Genomic DNA, 27407 nt, shown 5'->3' with positions numbered 1-27407 from the left:
CATGGATGACACCACTGTATGAAAAAAAAATGATCGACGTTAACAATTGGCTTAGTTTCTGGTGTCAGTTCAGGGGGATTCAATATTTGTCTGTCTGGGTGGACATGGTCAAGAGACCATGTTGCTTTGTCAAAGATGGTTTGCACCTGTCTCCCCTTAGGCTTCTAGATTTTAGCTAAAATTTTATCAACCTCCTTAGAGTTTTTTTTAGGCAATGCCAAAGTGATAAAACTACCACTTTAACAAAGAAAACCCAAATGAACCTAAAGGTGTTGTTGCTCAATGACAGGATCTTACCAAGAAACTCCACACCCTACATTTAGATCATTAGCCGCACAGACAGGGACTATAGGTGGAGGTTTCTCCATCTACACTAGCAACAAGTTTAAGGTTGGTTAAACAGGATGGCACCCTGGAGTTCAAGAACAAGTAAGTCACCTTAGATAGAGTCTCTTATCATATCTTAGCAAGTTACAGGTCACCATCTATGTCTCAAAGGTCCCACAACTCTTACCTAGACATACGGGAGGCACTCTCCATCCAACCAAACAGTCTCTTCATGGTAGTCTTAACTACCCTTCTATATTATAGGAAACATACACTGCCACCAACCTGCAGGCACAATGTTTCCCAGACTTTATTAACACAATACCCTTAATTAGTTTGTGCACACTTCAACCAGAGGTTAAAACATACTGGACCTTGTTCTTAACAATATGGGAGAGCGCTTTAGCCACCCCCCCCATGCCACTTCCTCACTGGTGACGCTGGATCACAAAGCTGTCTTATTTGAAATAAAAATCAGCTTGGAAAACCCAGCAAAACCTGTTATAATTAGAAACTATTCTAAAGCAAATTACATCCTATTGACAGTTTGTCAAAATTCAATGCCCCACCCAACCTAGAGTTCACAACAGCCTATGCAGAATTATTCACAGAGACACTGTACACACATGCAAATGGCTGCATAGAGGCTGCTTTACCTACCAGAAGCAAGCTCAAAACAAACCCACTGGTGGAATACTAATCTTAATAAGGTATATAAGGAAAATATGGCAAATCAAAAAGTCACAGATGCTTTAGGAACTGTGTTAGACAAACTAGTCATTCTCGGAAGTCTGCTTGGTTTTAGAAAATCAGACCTCAAAATCCTTATTCATTCTCTTTATTTTATGTTGTCATTATGTACCATCCAAAAGGGGGTACTCCCTGGGATAATTAATATCACTGTAGCCATCGCCATCATGTCTTCCTTGTAATTCTGGAAGATATACTTGGGAGCTACCTTTCAAGTGTAGCTACTTTCCTCTAACTTAACCCTCAGAACTGCCTGCTCCCTACTCAGACTAAATTCATAGCCCCGTACTATCTAGTTGCTCCTTTTTAATTTTTACTTCTTTCTCTGTTTTTAATTCCTGAATGCCTTCCTGTGTTCAAAAGCTGCAGATCTGACCTCAGCTCTAGTATCAGGTAATTTATAGCACTCTCAAAGTCTGCCATTGCCTAAGTAAGAAACAGCAACTCTCAAATCCAACAAGGCCATTTACAAGGTCAAGATAGCTTCTCAGGCTAAAGACAACCACGAGGCCTTCTACAGCTATGTACAAAGCATTGAAGGTAACATGCAACAGTCTGCAGAATGTGTAGTAAATGGTACCACTGTCATTGAGCACAGTGGCATGGTGAATCTGCAGGCTGACAAATTCAGCTGAAACTTTAGTCCCCCACTCACCCCCATGCCACCCATTATAAAATCCCTACCGGCATAGCCCCCGCCCCAAGTATCAGTAGGAAACAGGTAATAGCTGTGCTCACTAAGGCTAAAACTCAGCCTCAATGAGGCCCAACAACTGGTTGCCTCCTAAACAGCCTAAAACATGACCTATCAGGACCACTTGAGTCACTTTTTCAACTACAGCCTCAAAACAGGCTACGTGCCAAGCAAATAGAAGATGGCAACAGTTATCTCCGAAACTACAGACCCATTAGTCTGACTACTCTAGTATGCAGAGAATTAATTTTCAAGGAAATCGGCAACCTACAGACACAGAACCAATCCCAGTTTGGTTTTGTGAAAGGAAGGACATGCCTATTTAAACTGGTAGACCTCTATGAGAAGGAAACCAAGACAATGGATGAAGAGAGAACAGTGCATAACGCCTACCTAGATCAGGCTAAGGTGTTTGACAAAATACCTCACTCAAATGTTGGGGACAAAATCACCGAACTAGACACAAATCCCTACACAACTCATTGGGTTGCCAGCTTGCTCACAGATAGGACCCAAGAAACCAGGACTGGTGAGACCACCTCCTCCAAGGGGCAGGTCACCAGTGGAGTACCACAGGGCTCTATGCTGGGCCTACTCCTGTTCGCCATCTACTTCTCAGAGCTTAAGGGCCTCTGGCTCACCAAGGTCACTGACAACTGCAAATTGTAAGCTATCAAATTCCCCCATGACACTAATGTCTTGGGAGAGGGTCTAACACACACAAAAGATTGGTGTCAAAGCCACTGATTAAAACTCAATGCAAAGATGTGCATTATAGTGCGTTTTGGGAAAACATCTACCCAGATAAATTACTCCACTGAAAAGACACCCCCAAGAGTTGAAACTGGTAGAGATCTGGGAACATATACTTATAAGTAAGGATATGGCATCCAGGTCCAAGGAAGTTATAGTACCACTCTACTCATCCCTTATCAGACCGATCACTGAGTGCAATGCACCCATAGGCATGTACCTGTTTAGGCATATACAACAGTTGGAATGAACACAGAAGTTCCTCACCAAGACCATCCACAGTATTGCCTTAGAACCCTGTCTCTGTACTTGGTCTCCTACAGGTTGAGAAGCAATCTGTGCTTGGACTATAAAGCATCCTTAGATTCAGCCCTGATGGAGCTTTTGCACATCTGCAAAATGAGCAGTACCTGAAACACTAGCTCCAGAGATTTGAACTTTGCTTGTGACATAAACAGAACATGCTGGTGAGACAGATATGTAATGCAAATGCTGTGGATAGGTTCCTCATCCTTGTGAAATAGAGTCCATCCCTAACCCTATTCAAATGTAACCTTGAACATTGTATGGGAAATTGCATATTCATCCCAAGCAGATCCCATGTCTCTGACAGAGTGGCTGACTGCGAACATTCCCTAACATCGGATGAGTAATCATAAATTCATTGGCAAGCTGGCCTTCATTTCTCTTATTGACAGAGGCTGACAGTAAACATTCCTAGCTAACCCATCCTAACAAATATAGCCCCCCCCCCCAATTAAGATGCACATGTTAGTAGGGGATGCAATCAGGTTGGGTTGTTTGGCTAGGCTTATAAAGGCCCTGGTGGTCGCTAGCCTACCATATACCTATGAACTGATGAACCTATGAAAGAGTTTCAGAAAACTGCAGTATGAGCTAATGCACTAAGCATCAATACACAATCAACAAGCTTATCAACTTTCAGAAAATTATAATACTAACTACCCTATCAGAACAACAGGTAACTAATGAAAATGTTAGAAGTGAATGAAAAGGGCACCAGCACAAAATGCTGACATAAGCAGAAATGTGGGAGGTAGAATAACTGCAAAAAAAGCTAGCAACAAACAGTCCAACCCTTTAAAAAAAAGGGAAACATCTGACCTTTCAGTGATTGAAAGGTAAACTACCCAGAAATTAATAATATGAAAGGTTCTAGATATCCTTAAAAACTTCCACACTTCCACAGATAATTTAATAAAGTTGTTTAAAAAAACTTCCGCAGATACAATGAGAATGGGAGCTCCTTTTGATGTAAGCAATACAGTAAACTCTCGGTTAATCAGCACCCATGGGGATTGGTAGATGCCAGATAACTGTAGTTTCTGGTTGCTTGAGAGTAACTATTAAAATCAGGCCTGACTAATACTGTACCCTATTCTAAGTTTGGTTTGACTTGTTCTTAGGTTGGGGAGAGAGGGAATTTATTCCTATCTTCCTTTTTAAAACTCTAAAAAATGTAAGGTATATTTCTGCGCGGGGGGGGGTGTCACAGAAAGTGCAACACATGAAAATTGTACTGTATTTCTTTGATTTTTTTTTCCTGGTTGCTTGTTAACTGAGAGTTTACTGTACACTCAAAAACTGTGGTGATCTGAAGAGTAAAAGTGTGTAACTGGAGTTCTTCTTTCGGCTTTTCCCGGTTAGGGGTCGCCACAGCGGAACTCCGGTCTGCTAATGATTTGCAGTAGATTTTTATGGTGCCGAGGTGCCAGCTCGACGCCCAACTTTCAACAAAGGCACGCCCATTCTACGCATGTCTTTTGAACGCCACTCGACCGCGGGGAGGACATGCAGACTCCACACAGAAGGCGCTCGAGCCGAGAATCGAATGGGAGAACCTCTTGCTGTGAGGCGACAACGCTACCACTGCAAAAGTTATGAGCCTGGGAGAGTCTCAAAAGTGCCCAGCAACTGCTTAAAGTCATGCATCCTCTTGTAGAGTAGATTCACTTGATCATGTAACATCAAGTATACACTGCAGACAGATGCAATTTTCTTTTTCTGAAGGAGAGTAGAACTAATAACACTGAAGCACTTGCCCAACAGCTTGATTAATACACACAAGTTCAATAGCATAGAAAACTGCAACTATGCTACAGGCAGAATAAAGAAGGGAAAATGACAATCAGTGCACTACTGGGCTGGTTTGTATACAGCAGTAGTTAAAATCTGACTGAATCTAGTTTTCTAAATCTCCATACATGTTAACATGCTACAAATGTGGCAACATTCAGTCAGGAAAAGGTAGGCTACCCAGAAATTAAATAAATAAAATATGCTAGAAACCCTCTCAGTGAATGCATGTGTAAAGACTAGTTTAACACAGTTCAAAACAGGACAACACACAAATCTCCTGAAATTCTGAAACAATACCAGCACTTTATCTGTTACTCAATTAGCTGGATGTCCCAGTTTGTACAGAAAAAGAAGGCTATGACAGAGACACAAAAGAATTACAGCTCAGGTTGCTGCAATGATCACATGGTCACAATCAAAAGCAACTGGATTCTGGCTACAGTAGTATAATCTGAAATTACCAGGTAAAGGAAACAGTGTCATGAATAGGTTAGCAGGACACTGCATATGAAAACCTTTCTGTTTCTTTTGCAGTATGGCCTTACTTTTACTACAGTCCTAAAAATACAAGTTCACTTCTCACTTTTTTCTTATATAACACTATATAAAGACATTTTAAATGATGTGTATTTTTACCACTGAAACAGGTTTCTGCAGCTTCTTTGATAAGATGAACTTATATGGTGCAACAATCCATGCATTCTCATCACTGTGTATTAAACGGATCTGTTTCCAGTGTTTAAAAAACAATGTTCACAAAAGGCAAGGCACAGTTACATTTAACTTAATGCAGTAAAATATGGCAAATCAAAAAGTCACAGATGCTTTAGGAACTGTGTTAGACAAACTAGTCATTCTCGGAAGTCTGCTTGGTTTTAGAAAATCAGACCTCAAAATCCTTATTCATTCTCTTTATTTTATGTTGTCATTATGTACCATCCAAAAGGGGGTATTCCCTGGGATAATTAATATCACTGTAGCCATCATCATCATGTCTTCCTTGTAATTCTGGAACATATACTTGGGAGCTAACTTTCAAGTGTAGCTACTTTCCTCTAACTTAACCCTCAGAATTGCCTGCTCCCTACTCAGACTAAATTCATAGCCCCGTACAATCTAGTTGCTCCTTTTTAATTTTTACTTCTTTCTCTGTTTTTAATTCCTGAATGCCTTCCTGTGTTCAAAAGCTGCAGATCTGACCTCAGCTCTAGTATCAGGTAATTTATAGCACTCTCAAAGTCTGCCATTGACAAACCAAAATTTAAGTATTAACAAATAATGCTAATTATAAGTATTTAACAGAGCAGCTTTTCACCTGTCTCATCCCCAAATGTTCTGATACCATATTTGTCTATCACAGATCCCCCAGATGAGACCAACTGACTACAAATGGCATCAAATGTCAATTACATTACATATTGACTTGGCAGATTAAGAACCGTCACTTAAGAAAACTTCAAACAAGGCATCAAGCCAAGCTCACCAGCAACTTTATACAAGGCTCCTCTTAAGTGAAAGTGGTATTTTTCTGATACAATTCTATTTAAGTAAAGTATGAAAGGTGCTTCACCCTAAAGATTCAAGTCCTAACAAAATATTTCTAGCTATCATGAATATCCAATAGAAAAAGTACAAGTGTGACATGGGAAAGGAGGAAGGGACAGGAGCCTCAAACAATTTAATAGTACTGTCAGAGTGACACAGGTTCCCTCACACCTAAAGACATTAACCAAAATGCCAAACAACCTGAGACTAGACAATAGCATAAACTGATTCTCTAAGTACTGAATCCACATAACATCTGTACTGTTTACAGCAGCTTGGGAAAAATAGACACAATCCACTGGGGAGATAAAAAGCAGAAATATAAAATGGGACAAGATAAAAACATAGTAAGGGAACAGTCACTACACCAATTTGTATGCTTTACTCATTGTTCCTGGAAAAATTTGAACAGGACAGAGAATCTGTCTAATCCCCAAATGTTCTGATGCTGTATTTATCTACCACAGATGCCCTAGATGAGACCGACTGACTACAAATGGCATCAAATGTCAATTACAGTACATATTTACATGATAAATTAAGAAATTAACATGGGAATAACTAAAGCGTAGCAAAGGAACAGACAACAAAGGATCTCTACTATGCAAAAAACATTACGCTAATTTGTAAGAAACAAAGGATCTCTGCTATGCAAGGAACATTACACCAATTTGTATGCTTCAATTGCTGTACCAGGAAGAGTTTAGACAGGACAGAGGATCTTGGGTTGGGTACCTAACCCTTGGGCTTCTACTCCAGCCTTTAAGAAGACACCTATGGAACTCACTACAAAAAAGCCAGTCACCTAGCCTCAAAGCAAAATTTTCTCTATCTTCAGCAAATGAGCGAATTATATCAGCACAGACCTTTAGATACCAAACCCAGGATCCTATGTACTCCATCCCCAGTAGCAGGAAAAGACTTAGATGAGGGAGGTGGTGACAGACAATTTTAAACATTCTAAATGAAGCTTACAGAAACAGCCAAGGACGCTGATCAGAAAAACACAATGGAAAAGAAATCCCTCACCAAAGCTAGCTATTTTCTTTTAGAATCCAGAAGTCAGCCAGTAAGTAAGCCCTAATCGTCTTTCATCCTGGATTCACAAATCCACCTGATTAGTAGTATGAAAACGCTGTTCAACTTCCACAGGGCTCAATTCTTCCTACATAAACAAACTACAGAGCAAATATGTGAAGTTTGAAGCCAACAAATATAATCTTATATAAGATAACTAGATCTCTCTTCTCTGTATGCAGATCAGGGAATGTTTACTTTTATCATAGGGCAAGGTAAGGCTTAATAGAACTGAGATGGGAGTTTTCGCCATTTATCAACTACTCAAGTCTTTGGATAAGACAATTAAGTCACTAAAGGGTAAAGAAGCTTAGATGTGAGGGCCATCTTCATTAGACAGCTTCAAGTCCACAGGTTCCTTCTTATTCAACCAATTACTGGTGTACCTCTCAATAACATCACTCAAAGGCCTTTTTAAAATATCCTTAATCTGCTCATTTTTTGGGCATAGGGCATAAAACTATGGCTAAACAACATATGCTATTCATAGACCAAACATTAGAAGAAAAGCTTTCTGTTCAGGCACTTCAGAATGCCAACTACAAAGGTCATGTGATGTAGCTACATTAATCTTAAAAACTGGAAAAACATAAAATTCTGTACTAGATCTCATATATCAATGATCCTTTTGAATGCTGGCGAAAAGAACTATAACACTGCCAGTGAACAGGCTGGTGACAGATGGTGGGGACATATAATTTCCCATTCCCCATTTTTTGTACAGCCTGCCTGTCCCAATTCAACAACAGCCTGCATCCATAACAAAAAGAGGAAAGGACATTCCAGCCTAGTAGTGCAGTGTAAGGGGATCTGCTCAGACCCCAAGGCTCTAGCCTGACTATGCCATAAAGGCTCCAAAATAGTGACTTTCAACTTTCTACAAGATTGGAAGGGAAATCAATTTCCCAAAAGAAATGTGAACATGAAGTGCCAAGAAACCTTCTAAGCATCAAACCACATGATGGTCATTGGGATCCTTTGTAGGAAGACCTGGAACCTGTGGTATTGTCTGTAAACACCTTGAGAGGTCCTGGGCAGAAAAGAGGATGAAAGACCTGAAGAGCTATCATTTCTTCGACACTGATGTAGTGTTTTTGATGATAAGGTGCCAAGACTCCCTGTACCTTTAGGAAGCCTAACTGTGCTCCCCATCCTACATCTGAAGCATTTGTGAGCAGTTCCTGACAGGGAAGAGGTGGCCGAAAAGGAAGTCCTGGACTGAGAGTCAACTGCTGAATTCACCATTGAAGATCCAGCTTGAGACATGGAAGAAGAGGAGCTAAGAAATCGAGGGGATGAGAATGCTGAAGCCAAACCGAGCTTAGAAACCACTGAAGTCTTCTCATGTGGAGGTTGGTAAATGGGACCATAGAAATGGTGGAGGCCATGAACCCAAGCAGTCTCAGAAATCCCCTGGTTGTTACTGAAGCCAGAAGAAGAAGGGAATGAAAGAAAGAAATGAGAGTTAGGACCTTGGGAGGAGGCACAGATGCCAGCATTGGAACAGTCTGGATCCTGCACCCCACAAAGACATGACCCTGTGAAGGAGTCAGAAAGGACTTTTTGAAATTTATAGTGAACCCCAGGCTTTGCAGGAGGGAGACAGCAAAATGAAGATTTTGGAGCACTATCTCTGGAGAGGATGCCTGAAACAGGGAGTTGTTCAGGTAGGGAAAAACTTGGGTACCCTTAGTCTGCAAAAAGCAATCACAGGAGCAAGACATTTGGTGAATATCCTTGGAGCAGTAGAAAGGCCAAAACATGAAGCAGAGAACTGGAAATGTCAGGAAACAACAGAAAAATGTAAAAACTTCCTGAAAAGGGAATGAACTGGGATATGAAGGTAAGCATCCTTGAGGTCCGGAAACACTAGAAAAGCCTGAGGAAGCAGCAGAGGGAACACGGTCTGAAGCGACAACATTCAAAATGAAGGGACGATCAGAAAGGTGTTTAGTTATGAGAATTCCAGAACAGGTCTCCAAGTGCAATCTTTCCTGGGGACTAAAAACTTTCTGGAGGAAAACCCTTTCCCTTTTGAAAAACTAAAACTTCCTAAATAGTTCCCTGAGTCAAAAGATCCTGACGTACCCTTGGAAAGAAGGCCTATTGCTCCAAAGGGGGCTGAGGAATGCCCATAAAAGGGGGAAGAGGTTTCCAGAGCATGAAATAACCTAGGTGGATAATGGACAGACCCCAGGAATCCTGTGTACTCTTTAACCAGACAGGAAGGGATAGGGAAAGACAAAATGAAAGAGGAATGTGGCTGAGAAGAACAGGATAGTCAGACAGCACCTGGTTTGTCAGGAAAAGGAGACTTCTGTGTTACAGTAGTCTGGGTAGCTTTAGCAGGAGGAGCCTACTTACTCACCTTTTTTTACCCTTAGGGGAGAATGAGTCTGCATATAAACAAAGGTCAGCTTATTAGAGCAATTTCTTGGAAATTTAGGCATAGGAGAAACAAAAATAGAAGTTATGTTCTTACCATAACGTTCCATGTTAGTTGTCTTCTTCTCGCCTTCTTCTTGCTGGATGGGTTCGGAGCCGACCTCGGCACCGACTCGGCCACTCTAAAAGCTCGAGAGTTGGTTCCACCGGCTCGAGGCTCCCCTTATATCCCACAATGCTAGGTGAGAGTTACCTCAGATCTCGTTTGTAAGCTAACCCCAGCTTATAATAGTAACAGTATAACTGTAAAACAGAATCCACCTCTAACAACAGGAGGAAAGAAGGGTGACCTACATCCTGAACCAGGAAATATGCATAATAGCATATGTCTAAGAAAGAGGTGGTAGAAAGAGAGGTCACAATCACAACTCCTCTAGGTCTGTCCAGGCCAGGGGGAAGGAGGGTGGGCTTAAGAAGAAGGCGAAGAAGACAACTAACATGGAACGTTATGGTAAGAACATAACTTCTATATGTTAAGTTGTCTATCTCGCCTTCATTCTTGCTGGATGGGACCGGCCCCTAGCACCTTGTCCCGGTGGCCTAACGGAACAGACTCCTGAGAACAGTGGAACCAAAGTTAGCTCTATGCCTAGAAGCTAAATCCAACTTATAATGAGAAATAAAAGTGTGAGGAGTAGCCCAAGTAGCCGCTGCACAAATGGTGTCAATAGGCAGTCTGTCTTGGAAGGCTAAAGAAGTAGCCAAAGCTCTGGTGGAATGGGCTTTAGGTTTATTAGGCAATTTTGTTGTCTAATTTCATATACCAGGGAAATCAAAGATGTTAACCATCTGGATAATGATACCTTTGAAACTGAAAGTCCCTTTCTGCTTTCCGCATAGGAGACAAACAGCTGATCAGATTTTCTGAATTGTTTTGTTCTATCCAAGTAGTACCTCAATTGACGATGAACATCCAGGCAGTGTAATTTTTGTTCAGACCTATTGGAATACTCTGGAAAAAAGACAGGGAGGTCAATGCTTTGGTTTAGATTTGATGTCGAGACCACCTTAGGCAAAAAGGACGGGTTAGTTCGTAAGGATACTCTGTCCTTATGAAACAAAAGATAAGGAGGACGACAACTGAGTGCTTGAAGTTCTGAAACTCTTCTAGCTGATGTAATAGCTACCAGAAAGAGAGTTTTCCATGAAAACAATTTTAAGGAACAGGAAGCTGCAGGTTCAAAAGGGGAAAGAATCAAAGAAGCAAGAACTAAATTTAGGTCCCAAGGAGAAGGAGGATTTCTTATAGGAGGTCTGAGAAGAAAAACTCCTTTCAAAAGGGCTTTGCAAAGTTTGTGGGACATTAGGGCAGATTCAGAAATACCCACATGGAAGTTAGAAATAGCTGCCAATTGAACCTTAAGTGTAGATGGAGATGAACCTGCATGGAAGAGTTCAGCTAGAAAATCAAGGACTAGTTGGATGGAAGCGGTGAAAGGATCTATGTCCTTCCCTTGTGCCCAATATGAGAAGCGTTTCCACTTACTCAAATAAATCTTTCGAGTGGAAGATTTATGGGAAGCTATCAATATATCTCTAACAGAGTGAGATAATTGAGGAAGCCTGGCTACGGTTGGAACTGGAGGAACCAAGCAGTGAGGTTCAGAGAGGGGAGGGAGCGATGAAACTGACCCGACTGATGGATCAAAAGATCTGGAACTAGGTCCAGATTCCACGGTCGCCCAAGAGAAAACGATGTAGAAAGGGGAACCACACTTGTCGAGGCCAGTAAGGAGCAATGAGGATCAAGGATGCCTTCTGAGCGATAGCTTTCTGAATTACTTGAGAGATCAGTGGGAAAGGAGGGAATGCATACAGAAGTCCCCGGGGCCAAACTTGGACTAGAGCGCCTCTGCTGGGTTGGCCTGGTAAAGGGAATAGAGTGAAATATTCTCTGCACTTGCTGTTTTGGGGAGTAGCAAAAAGATCGCAGCAAGGCTGACCCCACTTGAGAAAAATTTCTCTCACTACCGAGTCTTTCAGAGACCACTCGTGAGGCATGAGAATAGCTCTGCTCAACTTGTCCGCAATGTGATTGGACTTCCCGGGGATGTGCGTTGCTATCAGAAAACGCTGAGAAGAAATCGCCCACTGCCACAGTCTGAGTGCTTCTCGACACAGGGGGTATGATCTGGTTCCGCCTTGTTTGTTGATGTACCACACTACAGACATATTGTCTGTCTGGATTGCAATTGTTCCCAAGGGAAGAGAGTCTTGAAGGGCTTGCAACGCTAAAAACACTGCTCTCATCTCCAGAACATTTATGTGCAAGTGGCATTCGTTTGGTTGCCATGTGCCCTGGACTGTCCTGCCCTGATAATGCCCCCCCCACCCGATCAGGGAGGCATCCGTTGTCAGTATAGCAACCGGAGGAGGTGGAACAAAGGGTCTTCCCGACAGGAGCTGGGGGGAAGACATCCACCACATGAGATGCTTTTGCACGCCTGCGTGATCACAATGGTGTGAGACATTGGAAGTTCCTGGTATGACCATTGAGTAAAAGCATCCACTGAAGGATCCGCATGTGGTATCTGGCTAATGGAAGGAGAGGTATGGCGCTGCCATGATTCCCAACACCTTTAGAACTAACCTGGCTTTGATTCTGTTGTTGTTGAGAAGGAGTGACACCAATTTGTGAATGTCTGATATCCTTTGGTGTGTTAGCCTTGCAGACATGTTTATAGTATCTAGTTTGCCTATGTAGGTAATAGTACGACAAGGCGACAAAACAGACTTTTCGCAATTTATTGAAATACCCAGTTTTTGACAAACGCGAAAAGTATAATCTCTGGCCATCAGAAGGAGATGCTTGGTGGGAGCTGTGAGGAGCCAGTCGTCCAAATATGGAAACACCTGGAATCCTTGTCGTCCTCAGGTGAGAAGCTACCACTGCCATGCATTTGGTAAACACCGGGGCAGTGGTGAGACCAAAGGGCAGGGCCCTGAACTGAAAATGACTGGTTCCCAGCCTGAAGCGGAGGAATCTTCTGGAGCGTCTGTTCATTTTTATGTGATAGTACGCATCCCGAAGGTCTATAGAGCACATCCAGTTTCCTTTGCCCAAAAGGGGAAGAATGGATTGCAGCGTGACCATCCGAAATCTTGTTTTCTTGACTGATTTGTTCAAGACACTGAGATCCAAAATCGGTCTCCAGTCCCCTGTTTTCTTTGGAACTAAAAAGAACCTTGAGTAGATTCCGGATCCTTGTTGGTCTGCTGGCACTGGCTGAATTGCTCTTTTTGCAAGCAGTTTTGAAATTTCCAAAGCTGCTAGATCCCTTTGAGCGGGTGGAACATCTGGAAGGGATTTTTTTGACTGATTTGGAAAGCGAAGAAAGGGGATAGAATAGCCTTCGGAAATGATGGACTGTACCCATTTGTCTTGAGTCAGGGATAGCCAGGCTTCTGGGTACAGTGACAATCTTCCCCCGACTGCCTCCGAAGATGGGCAGTCGGGCAACACCTCAGGGATGCTGAAAGGGCTTGTCAGGGAAGGCTTCCCGATTGCCCTGGTTCTGCGGACCCCCCCTGCCCCTAGCCGACGTCTACCATTGTTATTCCCACCTCTGCCTTTGGTAGGAAAACGACTCTGTGCGTCAGGCGAAGTCCCTTGAGATTGTTTACGGAACCACATCTTTCCACCCTTCTGGCCTTTGGGGTAAGGCCTGGAAGGAGTCGAAAAACGGACTCCGACGGCAGAAAGGGTCTTGCCATCAGTCTCGCACCTAGTCAGGGTTTCTTTCACTTAAGGACCAAAGAGAGATGATCCATCAAAAGGGGAGTTCGTGAAAGACGTCTTGAAAGGGTCCGCAAAATTGCATAGCCGCATCCAGGCGTGCCTACGTAAGGCCACACCTGTCCCTGCGGCTCTGCTCGCTCCATCGGCCACGTAAGAAAGGAGGCGCATGGAGGAGTTGGATACGGAATTAAGGGTAGCCAGCTGCGTGTTCATCTTGTCTTGGAAACCCGCAGCTGTAGGATCCTTTAACATTTCACTCGCTTCCTTGATCAAGTCCCTTTGAAGACGAGTGAAATGGCACAGGTAGTTCAGCGAACGCATGGTAAATGTCGCTGAGAACATCCGCTTCCCGTACCTATCCATGGACCTAGATTCCTTGTTAGGTGGATGGACAGGTACTGAAGGATCAGCCAGTTCCTTCTTTGTGGCAGCAGCTACCACCATAGCATCCACAGAAACTCCTTTTGTTAAAAATTGCTTGTCTGCTGGAGCTGTGATGAACTTAGAGGGTCTCCTGGGAGTGGGGTCCACTGAATCAGGAGCCGTCCATGCCTTCTTAGCAACCACCTGCATGAGGGGGTCGAAGGGAGGGGACAACCAGGAGGTGGAAGGACGAGAGCCAAACGCCTCAAGATACACAGATTCGTCCTCCGAAGGGTTGAGGGCTGGCCAATTTCCCCTCTGTTTCAGGATCTCCAGAATGTCTGCAAATGAGACATCTTCAGAAGGGGAACGGGGGGAACCCTCAGAATCATCCAAATCTGTGTCTGACGTGATAGACTCAGGTGAGTCAATGTGTTTCCTCTTACACTTCCTCTTCCGAGCGGGCTCTTCTGCCAAATCTGGAGAGGCCTCGGAAGAGGATGAAATTCCCACAGGGGGCTCCTGAGGAGCTGGCTCTCTGCGGTCCGGGATGAGGGAGTGAGTCGACTTACCCTGAGGCAGCATAGAGGGAGGGGCGGACGGAGCCGACTGTGGAGTAGAGCCAGGCTCTAACACACTCCGCATGACCTCGAATGCACCCCTGTCAGGCAGAGCCAGAGGTCCCCGCTCCGAGGAGCTAAGAACCCCCCTCGGCACCGACAGTGATGGTTCCGAGGCCGATGTCGGAGCCGAACTCACCAGCGCCGAAGCCCCGAGAGGGAGAGGGGTCGGACAAGGGCCCGATGCCACCCCCCCCCTCGGAGCCGACGAGGGAAGTCCGGCGCCGAGATTCTTCCAAAGAAGAAAACGGAGCCGACGACGGAGCCGAAGACAATTGTATCGGCTCCGACGTAATCACAGTCTCGGTTCCGACGCAACCCAGCTCCGAACTCAAGAGAGTCGAAGGAGGAAAATGTTGATGGACTGGGGCAGGCATCGACTGATGAGTCAGGCTCTGAAGCATCTGGGCTAGTGCCTCGGACTTAAGTAGTCGACTCACTACCCTCTGAAGGTCATGATCCGACAGCCTCGATGACCTAGAGGAGTGAGACCTTTGGCTCCGTTCAGACAGCAGGGGAGATCCTGGAGCCGAATGAACGGAGCCAAGAGATGGTGACCTGGACCTCTTCCTAGTTGTCGGCTCCGAAGGTCTGGTTGGAGCCGACACGGGAACCTCAATAACCTCGGCTCCGGCCGGGGCCGGGGGAGCCACAGAAACTGTGGACTGAGACTTATCGGCTCCAGCCGGAGCCGATAAAGGCAAAGGTTGAGCAACCTGAGGTCTCGGCTCAGAAGCCAGAGCCGAAGACCTCGATGCCTTAGAGGGCTTCCCTGTAGAAACAGACAGGGAATCCTCTGGCTTCAGTAAGCCTCTAAGAATTAATTTATTTTTTCTTTCCTGCAGGACCCTGGGGCTGAAGCCATGGCACACAGCACAGGAGTCCTGCAGGTGCAAAGGCCCCAGACAATAGACACAAGAAGTGTGAGCGTCTGTCAGAGACATTTTCTGACAGCACGCATCACACTTCTTGAATCCGGAGACCTTTGCTTCTTTAGACATTTTTTGACTGACAGGTGTACACAAACACGCACACAAACACACAAGTTATACCCTGTCAGGAAAACACAATAAAATTAGTAGTAATACTAGTATTTAAAACTACAATAAACTAGAATAAACTACCAAAAACACACACACTCCACTAGGGAAGGGAAGGCCTAAAGGCCCAATGGAAGAACCAAAGGCTCTTGGGGAAAGAAACGGAAAATATTTAGGGTCGGGAATAAAGTTTTCTAACCTACACTAACTAAGTAAGAATATTAACTTAAAAGGGGTTTTAAAGAGTAATTTTTACAAGAAAAATAGCACTCACCAGGAACCGGTAGAAACAACCAACCTCGAAGCTGTAGCGGCAAACGAGATCTGGGGTAACTCTCGCCTAGCATTGTGGGATATAAGGGGAGCCTCGAGCCGGTGGAACCAACTCTCGAGCTTTTAGAGTGGCCGAGTCGGAGCCGAGGTCGGCTCCGAACCCATCCAGCAAGAATGAAGGCGAGATAGACAACTTAACATACATGGTTAAGTTCCTGCAAGGCCTTGCCCTTATCCTGAAAAGACATAAATCAGTAGCAGTTTCACTGAACAAGTGTTTGTTGTCTACAGAAACATCCATTAACTTAGCCTTAGTATCAACAAGGAAAGATTGATGCTGAAGCCAGGAGTATCTCCTCATCACAGAATCAAAAGCAGCAGCTCTAAAAGAACCCTCTGCTGCATCATAGTTACATTTAACAGAACAACGAGTCACCTAGGAAGAAGTCCCTAGCAGGGAAAGAGCTGAAGTCTTCCCTTCAGAGCCAGGGAGATCAGAAATTACCTGACAGGCTTGAGAAAGAAGAGCCAAAATATATCTGGATAGATGGGTCTGACAATTGACAGCCCTAAAAGCCAAGGTAGCAGATATATAAACCTTTTAAACTAGCCTTTCCACAGTTCTGCTGTCTTTATCAGAAGGAAATAACTTAGTAGAAGTCAGTAATTGAGACAGCTTGTCAGATGCCACAAACACCACAGAGGGGTCACCAGAAGGACACCTACAGAGAAATTTGCAGTCCTCAGGCACCCTATAAAACCTATCATGTTTCTTGGGTCAGAAAGCTGGGAATCTGGGGCCTTAGACGGAGCAGAAAAGACATCCAATAATGCAGGCAAAACAGGAGGAACAGCAGAAGGTTTAAGAGAGTCCATTTGCAAAAGCTCATAGCAGCTCTTCTGAATCTCAGAAACCTGAGTACAATCCCATTTAAAGAACTCCATCATTCTAGAGATTGTGACCCCAAAAGTAATTTCCTTGAAAGGAGTGTCAGAACTTGTGGAATCCTCTTCCTCAGACCCAAAGTTCAATGGAGAGGGAATCTGAGATGAATAAGCAAGGGATTCTTCATCTGAATCCAACTCCTTATACAAGGAATCCTGTTCCCTGGGTCTTTTAATGGGAGTAGAGGACCAAAGGGGGCAGGAACTCTATGAGAAGGTTTAAAAGCCATAAGGGCATTAAGCATTCCCTGAGTGAAATTCTGCCTTTTACTCCGAGGGTCCTTAGGAGCCAAAGAAACATGCTTTGTTTTGTTTTGTATTTTTTTCAGAGAGACATCTAGCTTGTAAAATTTAGAAGGCTCAGACCCTGCACAGCATTCAATAATTGTAGTCGGAACTTTCTCTCTAACCAGAATCTGAAGAACACTTTCAGAAATAATCAGCCGAGGTTCCCCCTCAATGTTCAAAGTGGACACCTGCAAGGCCTCCAGGCACATGCAAAAGGTTGTATCCATGCCGGCCTCTGAAATGGTCACAGCAGGGGAATACAATGGTGATGCTGGGTGATCCTCTGGGATTCCACTAGGCTTGTGAGAGACGTCCGGTGGAGGTGATACAGTGGAAAAATCCAATCTAGATTTCTTGGCCTTCTTCTTCAAGCACAGCTGACCCAAGCAGAGGGAAGTTCCTTCGATGGTGTCTTTTGCTAAAAGCTTAAGACTTTTGTTCACCAAGTACAAGGCCAGAGAGGAAAACCAACTACTGAGTCTCTTTGGAAAGTGTTGCTTGTTCATCTCTCACACATAAAACAAGACAGCTTGGGGTTTCCTTCAGATGCGTTAATACATACAAATACTTCAGAATGGATAGCAGCATCATTAAATATGAAAGAACTAGTTAACAAACAGACCTTACATATATGCATGTCTACATCTCAACAGCTAACTACAAAATGGCAGTCAGGTTTGCACGTGCTCAGTATTTATACACTTGTGCAAGCCCTTGCATAGCTTCTTAAAGGTATATAGACACACACTGATCTACATCATCCCTCTTAAAAATATTGCTCTTCATGCAAAACAGTGTTAGAGTTAGACATGCATTACTATATATATTGGAAACAAAACACAATGTTCATGTCCAAGTTGCTTCATATCTGCTACAGGGTTTAGAGATTCGACCATACTTGTAACATAACAGTTGGGACCAAATTTAGCAACAGGGACAGTCTGTGGTGATCAACTCATATCAGGAACTTCTGGATTTGTCATAGGAACAGGAATGTCCTTTGGAACTTCCTCAGGAATTGGAACACCGGACAACTCACTCTGAGATAAAGAGTTTTTTTCACATGCTATGTGCTGTGTATAGGCTCAGACACCAGTGTCAAACATTTCAGATTCTGCCTAAAAGTTGCTCCTTCTGATTCCACAATGTAAAATCTCAGCTCTGGACCAATATTTTTCACGGCAGTAATCTCATCATAACCTTTGGATGTTTGCATCCTTACCAGTTCTCCCTCTCGTAATGGACTGAAAGGTTTACTGGTCTTATCATAGCAGGACGTCTGGGATAAGTGCTTCTTCAACAGATTGGCTTTCAATAATCTGTTGTTCTTGACACATGGAACAATTGACTACTGATTGGTAATGTGGCTCTGGTTTGTCCCGACAGAAGTCTGTGATCAAGTGAACCAAGATGTTTATCATGAGGAACATTTCTGAGATTCAACAGATTCAGGAAAACATCACTATTATCTCATTTTGATGTCTCAAGTAACTGTTTTGAACTCTGCACTGCACGTTCTGCCAAGCCATTTGACTGCGGGTCCTCTGGACTACTTGTGACATGAGTAAAGTCCCATTCTTCAGCAAATCTTTTGAACTGCTGGCTTGTAAACTGCATGCCACTGGCAGTAATAACTTTGTGCAGACTACCATGAACAGCATAATGACACTTCATTTTAGTAATGACTGTACTGGATGCTAGATTAGGAAGTAGGTCAATCTCGAACCGACTGGAGTAAAAGTCCACTAACACCAAATAATGCTGACCATTCTACTCGAAGATACAGTATCTGCGGCTACCGTCGACCAAGGTAGTTCCAGAATCTGATTAAGCTGAAGTGGTTCCTTCTGTTGATGTGGCTTTGTACTATTATACACTGAACAAGATGAAACTGCTTTTGCGATGTCTTGTGATATAGAAGGCCAAAATACTAGTCCTCTCACCCTTCTTATACTAGATTTGGTTCCTGGGTGACCATGATCCAAGATAGTAATGTACGTGTTGCAAGAACTTTGGAACAATTACTTTCGGACCTTTCATTATGATACCTTTGTCAGACAAAATCTCATCTCTGTATGGAAAATAAGGTTGCACTTCTTGAGGTTAACTAGATTGCTTTGATGGCCATCCTTGACTAATAATGTGGTTGAGCCTCTGTAAAACTGGATCTGTGGCTGTGTGATCTCTCAACTCATCAAGACATGTGGAAGAAAAATTTCTCACTTCCATGACTTCAAAATCATAGATCGAATGAGAATCTTGACTGTCATTCTGTTCAGTGGTATTTCTGGGTGATCTGGACAATGTATCAGTAAGATAAAGAAGTTTGCCTTTCTTGTAGACAAGATTGAAATTGTACTTTTGCAATCTCAGCATCATACATTGCAGTCTGACTGGAGCTGAATGCACTGGCTTTCTCAGGATAGTGACTAATGGTTGGTGGTCTGTTTCGATCCAGATAGGTCTACCATAAACATAATCATAGAACTTAAAGGAGTGTTTGGTTAACTAAAAATCACACACAATTAAAGCATTTAAAGAAGATTTGATGAAAGCCCTTGATGAAACCAAATTGGGTTGGGTCCAGTGTCTGGAGGTTTCCTAGGTCATTATCGATGATTTCCATGATAATTCTTTCCATGGCTTTGCATATGAGACTAGTGAGACTTATGGGTCTGTAGTTTCCAGGGTCTGTAGATGGCTCACCTTTGTGCAGAGGGATGACTGTTGCTGTCCTAAAATTCATGAGGCATGAAGCTTGACTGGAAGTTACACTTACATAACAATCCCAGAAGGACTGATAGATCATGTTTCATGCTATTTAGAAGGCATCCTGGGATGCTGTCTGGGCCCACTGATGCAGTTTTCTTGGCCCTAGAGAGCAAACATTAAGGACCTGTTCCCTAATGATAGCAGGGGGAAGTCATATTTGACGGTACTTCCTTAGAGAAGGCTGTTTTGGAAGATAGAGGCAAAGTTGGAGATTAATTTGTCAGCCAGTAGGTTTGCTACATCTTCTAGCTCAGTATAGCTGGCTCCATTTACAATGAGCTCTGCACACAACTGCATATTGCCTTTGAGGTAGCTGTTATAGCTGAAGAATGTCTTGTGGTTGTCCTTGGCCTGGGAGGCCAAATTTACCTAAAATTTGGCTTTGATAGACTTTATTTGTCCTCTGAGTTGCTTGTTTAGTTTGATAAGAGTGCTTTTATCCTGCTGAGTGCTGCACCTCCTAATTTTTGCCATGATTTTCTTCCTTCTGTTATAAAGCCTACTGATGATGTGATTCCACCAGAGTGGCCTGTTTTTTTGGGCTAGTTTTCTACTTCTTACTGGTGGGAACAGCTGCTTCTATGCAGCTATTAACATGCTTGTATAGGGTTTATGTGAACAGTTCTCCATAGGAAGAAGTGTTCTCAGGGTTTATGGCGGCTTGAAACTTGGCCAGGTTATCATTTAATAGCAGGAAGTTAACCTTAGAGTAGTTCCTGAATATTCCATGGTTAGCTGGGGCTGCAGGTTTTATTTTTACTTCTAAGGAGTTGTGGTCTGACCTTACCAGAGAAGACATTACAGTAGGGGGTGTGCAGCACTCTCCCATATTAGTGAGGACCAGATCCAGTATGGTTGCACCCCTTGCGGGTGTACTGACAATCTGGTCTAGGGACATTTGTGTTTAGAAAATTCAGGAATCTCTGCGCCTGTACGTTTGCTGTCATATGCAATACCCAGTTAATAGTGGGGTAATTAAAGTCTTCCATGAATATGGTATTGGGCTGGATGGTGAGTGTTTCCAATAAGTTTAAATATATGGTATGGGTTTCCTGGGTCATAAAAATGGACCTATAGTTTGCAAGGAAGTGGTATTCAATTTTGCCTATTATGATTTTAACGTGGAGAAGCTCAATTACATTGTCCTGTTTGACCAGCCTTAAGGTATATTTATTTTTGATGTAAATCAAGACACCTTCACCTTTAGTCCCTGCCTGTGTAGAAGCTGGTTTGAATGTGTGGACGGCATTACAACCTTGCACTGTCAGTGTGCTCTCTGCAGCTTTAAACCATGTCTCAGTGATTGCACACACATCAGCATTCTCTAGGATGAAGAGAGCTTCTAGGGAGCGGAGTTTTTTGTTTAGACTCCTAACACTGAGCCATAACCCCTTTAGCTTTTCTTAGTTTTGATTTGCTGTGTTGGAAGTACTTTCAGTTTGGCATTGCTTAAAAAGGCACTGTGGGGGAGGACAATGTTTAGCGAATATTCAAAAGCCCAGAGGGGAGAGGGGCAGACCATCCTTGACAAAGCAGCATGGTCTGTTGACCATCTCTTTTCATGCTGACAAATACTGAATGACATCAGAAACAAAACCAATTATTAAAGCCAGTCATCTTTTGTTCATATTGTGGCATTATCCTCGGAGAAGATAAAATGCTGCTGAATGCTAGGCTCATACCAGCCTGGGACACATACTACAAAAGCTACACGAGGTCTCTCTTCATATAGTCTAGGGAGGTATGACTCAGGTCATTTACACCCACACGAACTATGACTGAATCATAATGGTACTTGTAGTCCAGTGACCTGACTGCGTGTGTAATGTGGCAGATCCTCACTCCTGATAAGCAACTGACCAAGATGAACTCATGAATTATTCATTGCTGTGTAATTATTTACTATCGCTATCCCAGTGTATGACTCAGACTGTCTAATAAAATGTTACCTGGGGAGCAACTATGTGCTAGAGATACACAAGTTGTATTTCAAATTACGCAGTGCTAGAAATTAACACAACTGTCTGTCATATGATATCCAAATACTCAGCATTTTTAAGACCTGATTAAAAAAGCATTATGCTGTGCTGAACCGTTATGTAAAAAAAATTTATAAACAGTAGAGGTTTTTGAAGTGGCATTTCAAATAAATACTGTACAGCTTTCATTCAGCATTAATTTTTTCATCATTCCTGGCAGGTACAGGACTGTGTCCTAGCTTATCATCTTTTACTAGTAATGTATATAAACTGTACAGGCATCCATTGCAATTGGTAAGGCTAAAAACACGTACTGTAAAATAAATAAATCAAAAACAGATTATAACTGCTGCAGTGAATTGATGAATTATTGACTGTTGCATAGATATTTACTACTGTGCACTATTTCCAAGTGTACAACTCAGACTGCCCAGGCAAATGTTACCAAATATGGTACAAGTGTACACTAGAAATACAAAAGTTATATTTTTATTTAAAAATGGATATTCAGCAGTGGTATTTCAAACTAAGCATTGAAAGAAATCAACATACATGTCATTTGAAATTTAAATACTCAACATTCACAATAAAAATTCATTTTTAAGGACTAATTAAAAAACACGTTTCTACTATGACTCACAGAAGATCAACTCTCCAATGAACAAACTACCTGATTGTTAGTTGTGAAAAAAAAAATCACCAAAAACATTTTACGTGCTTTCTGCAGGGGCATCCCCATTTGTGAAGGCAAGCTCCACATACACCCCAAACTTATGTAATCAAATTCAGTGGTCACCCCAACTTGAAGAAGGGGGGAATCACTAGAAAAATGGCTTCACTGTTAGCACAACTTGCCAACTATGAAGTCTTATGGAGCCAGTCAGAATATCAGGAGGAAAAAATTACGTTGTGCTTAACTTTTATATATATATATAAAAAAGTATATAAGCATTAGATATTTCTGAAGTGGCACTGTACAGTTTTCATTCAGCATTAAATTTTTCATCATCTGTGGTAGAAACAGGTCAAACAAAACTTTGTGCAAGCTATACTTCTAGTTTTTCGAAAGTATGTGAGGTATACATGCTTCAAGGCAATGGTACCTCTAATCAATTGCTTGGTTATTGCCATTTACAACAGGATATGATAAAAATGAATTTATGCTGTACCCATCCTCCACGCTTTTTAACTGTCATGTACACTGCACAGGATTTTTGGATTTCTGATACTAACCATCTATGTCTTAGTTATTGCTGTTACACAAATTACATGTCATAGTGTGGGTTTTAGAGTCATTTGGCACCTGCTGTGTAGGAATTTAACTTTCTAATGCAATCACAAGCTTAAAATGCATAGTACTTATGTTCTTACACAAGATAATTCAGCAGTGGAACCTTTTTACACCTGATTGTATATGCTTTTACACACCAGATATTTTACCTATTCTATTTGTTAACTGGGGTAGAAAAGTGATGCATTTGGACCATTTTCAGGCTCAACCCAGGGTTACAAAAATGTTGATACAATGTAATGCATTGTGCAATTATTCAAAGGAGAAACTGATGATTTACCATATCATTTTGCCTAGTCTTGTTTACTTGTTGATGTTTATGTGAAAGGGCAAATGACTGACGGTAAGTTTAGTTAGTAACAGTCTAGGTTTGTCACAGGTACTGTGACTGCCTGCTTCTAATATCTGTGAGACTGGGAAACACAAAAACGTATAAAATGTTTTACTTTTCACTCCAAGGTTGTGTGATGTCAAAGTTAATATATACAAAAAAGGAGAGAGAGAAGAAAAGCCCCACACTGTGAGGCATAGCCCACCTGCAAAACACATTCTGGATGCATTATTTTTGTGAAGGTTGATATAATGTGGACTTAGCTGTCAATAGTGTTTGCAATTGAAAGTTTTGCTATGATTCATCATAGTTTGAGAAAAAGGAGACTCAAATAATAAAGGTCCCAAAAATAAATAAATAAATACATACATACATGCACACACACACATGCACATGCACACACACACACACACACATATATATATATATATATATATATATATATATATATGGGTCTACTTGATATGGCCGAAATTTCAAAATGTCGACTTTCATATGGCCAAGACCATATGATCGACATTTGAAATCTCGACCATTCAAGTAAAATACAAAACACATACACAAACTTATCTTAATGCTGCTAGCAGGGGGGGTTAGCCACCCTGCACCCCCGGTGGGGGGCTCTGCCCCGCACATCCCCCGTAACTTAATATACAAACTCCGAGATCGCACTACAGTGCGGAAGTGGAAATCTTTCCATTCAGCACTGTAGCGTGATGCCGGTTCCCCATGGTCGACATTTCAAATGTCGATCATATGGTCTCGGCCATATGAATATCGACATTTTGAAATGTCGACCATTAGAAGGGGACCCATATATATATATATATATATATATATATATATATGTATATATACACACACACACACACACACACACACACACACATACACACACACACATACACACACACACACGCATAAATAAATACAGCACATCTCTTCTTGAAATACAGAAAAAAAAAGACAACTGTATTAGTTTACAAACCAGTAAATAGTTTTATTCCATGAAAAGGGAACTTTTTCAGATTCATCAGCTGAGCATTTAAACCAGGCATTTAAAGTAAATAATAATAATAATAATAAATTAATCACATGCTCATTTCAGAGGTGTTAACACAATTCAAAGATTTTATGGCAAGGTCATGTTCTTCTTGTAATTGTTTTTAATTGGGTTAAATACATGGTTTAAACATTTAGCTGCCAAGTCTGAAGTTCCCTTTCCATGGAACAAAAATGCTTGCTGGTTTACTCTTTCACAAGAAATGGTGTGCTGTATTTTTCATTTTTCATTAATATTTATTTTTATGTATTACTGTTTGCCTTGGACTTCTCTTCAGCATGTGTTTTTATTTCCATTATGGATCTTGTTCAACAAGTTTGCTGGTTTGTGGTATCTACCATATCTGTATGCTACCTGCACACTTTACTGCCTCAAATCCACCTGTCTCTTGTAAAATGGTCTTTCCTTACCAACCCATGACTTAAGCATGATTCAGAAAATGTTGTTTTTTGTTTTTTATGACTTAGGATATTTACTAAGGGCAATGTTCACATAATGTATGAACTTTAATAAAAAGCCTTGAAGCTGTTCTGATCACTTATACCATTTACAGGAGAGACTAGAAAGTCATATTGTATAAAATAGGACTCCTTTCCCTTTGTTCATAATGAAAAGAATATTTAATATTCCTTCAAACATCACAGCTTTAGCAAGAGATAAGCTAACATGTTGTCGGCAAAACAAAAAACATTTGTTTTCTGTGAACCTGTACACAGAAATTAGAAAGATATATGACAGGAAGACAACTTACCTTTCCTCACTGTTCTCCATATGATTAGGGAAGGCACCATAACCCAAAAGCAGTTTCACAGCATCCAAGTATCCATTGTTACACGACCAATGCAAAGCTGTCCGTCCCTGCAATAAGAAACATAAGCAAAACTTAAACCCTGACAATCAACAGAGAGCACCTGGTCAGCCTGTTAGCACAGTGGATACATTTTACTCAGCAATGTGGATATCTAAGTCTGGATCTGAGTCTAAGGTGACAGATGGCTAGTTAAGGAATATAGTGGAGTAAGTACCCAGTATTTTGCTTTTATTTTCTGGGACAGGATAGGGTCAGAGCATTAACAACCACCAACACAGGTTAGAAGAAGGGCATACATGTCATTCATCAGTAGTGTCAAACGAAATTTGCACAAGTGATGTGAAACACATCAAACAGTCTATAGATTACACAGAATTTGTAACTGCTGCTCTTTCTTTTAAAGAACCACATGACCATTCAGTCGATCGAACCTGTACTATGTTCTGCATATTTTCATATGAGCACCAGTGTATTACTACTAACTGTTATGTTCTGCATGTCTTCATATGAACACCATTGTATTAGTGCTCACTGTTACTGTATTGTTCTCTAGAATGTATAGTAATGAGCATTTTAGACCATTTCCATGTGAAAAATGAAATAACTTCCTCAGACAGAGGTGGACACTCCAGACAGCATTCCCATTCTGCAAACATGCACTTCAAACTACTCTGATAATTGAACATCTACTTCCACTTGGACTGAAGTTATCTGCCACTTGGACAAAAATGGAGGCAAGTCAAAGCATCACAATGTCCTTACCCCCTAACATCTGTGCATTCCAAAACTCTGCCTTACTGAGTAAACCTGAAAACAGTCTTCAACACCTGCAGGCACACACCTGAAGAACATCATCTAAACAGCAGCCAGATGTTCCTATAATCCTTAATGTTTGGGAGCCAAGGCCTTTGGAGTATCTACTCCTAGACACAAGAATCTGTAGTTAGAGGAGATCATAGATCCAAAGTCCTTGCCATATTACCAAAGCAAGCACAAAAAAACATTAATTAAAAGAAGTTTTGGCTACAGAAATGATGTGGGTATATTTTGTTTACAGAAATACTGTCTCACTTATTTATCCACACAAAACTATTAGGTATGCTCAGTGCTATATAAACTGGAAGTAGGTAAAAATTAAAGTTATGTGTTTACCATAATAATAGATCTTCGTTATCTATGTCCAACCAAAACTCAGTAATTTGTCATTGCAGGCAACTGACTTCTGCATGTTTTTTCCAAAACTTGAGGTCCTCTCCTAACTCTAACAATGCTCCATCCATTCCTCTCCCTTCCAAATTGAGTTTGCAAGGTAAGAGCTACAAAAGCATCTCAACACATTCCTAAAAATATACAGTTAGATGCTTTAAGGGGTTACCATCCTAAGACCTCAGTTAAGGTCAACAAGGACTGTTCAGAATGATAAGGTGATGGTTTGAAAGGGGTATGGAGGGGAGATTGTACAAGTGGACAATCTAGGATAATGAAGATCTATCATTACGGTAAGCACGCAACTTTAGTATCTCTTACAGTATCCAATCCATCCATTTTAATACTGGAAGACAGTGTCCCCAGGCGAACATCTTGGGTGGCATTGTAAAGAATACTATGGAGTACTGTAGCCTCTAATGAAGACCTGGACCATGCTGTCATATCCAGCTGTCTTGCAAAAGTATGCAGTGAAGCCTATGTCAAAGCAGCACAAATGTTATCTACTGATGAATTCCTAAAGAAGGCTGACAACGTAGTCCTAGAGCAGGTTGAGTGGGCTTCTTATATATACTATAGTGCTAAGTAGCCTTCTGGTTTACCTGGAAGTGCCTTATTTATTACTAGGGACATAACAGTGTGAAAAGCAGTCTGAAAGCCACCTGAACAGTGTTATTTTAGATACCTTCTGGCTCAGACTGCTGGGAGCAAAGGAAACCGATTTGACACCTTTTTCTATTGTCTTTAATTTTGTTTAGGTAAAACCTTAGCTGCTGGTGCACAATTAGGCAATGTAACCTGCAAGTCTGTTTTCACCTTTGCAGAAATAATACAGAAAGAAAACTGGCAGATTTATGGATTGTTTTGAGATTAGGTTTTGAGACCACTTATGGCATGAAGGCTGGTTTAGTTCATAAGGAAACTGATTTTATGGAAGGCAAGGTATGGTGTACGGGACTGACAGTGTTAGTAATTCTGAGACTATCCTTACTGAT

General features: G+C 41.9%; 1 protein-coding gene across 1 annotated transcript in view; it reads right to left on the bottom strand.

Moving 5' to 3' along the window:
• Window positions 1–27407, bottom strand: part of INVS (inversin) — a 3016309-nt gene that overhangs the window by 1153365 nt on the left and 1835537 nt on the right. The window contains exon 11 of the mRNA XM_044065609.1: window positions 25147–25253. Coding sequence (XP_043921544.1) covers window positions 25147–25253 — 107 coding nt within the window. The remainder of the gene's footprint in view (window positions 1–25146; window positions 25254–27407) is intronic.

Source organism: Protopterus annectens, chromosome 3.part0 (genome assembly GCF_019279795.1).
Source record: "Protopterus annectens isolate FY-2018-M chromosome 3.part0, PAN1.0, whole genome shotgun sequence".
Lineage (NCBI taxonomy): Eukaryota > Metazoa > Chordata > Ceratodontiformes > Protopteridae > Protopterus > Protopterus annectens.
This window is presented reverse-complemented; position numbering and strand designations above follow the sequence as displayed.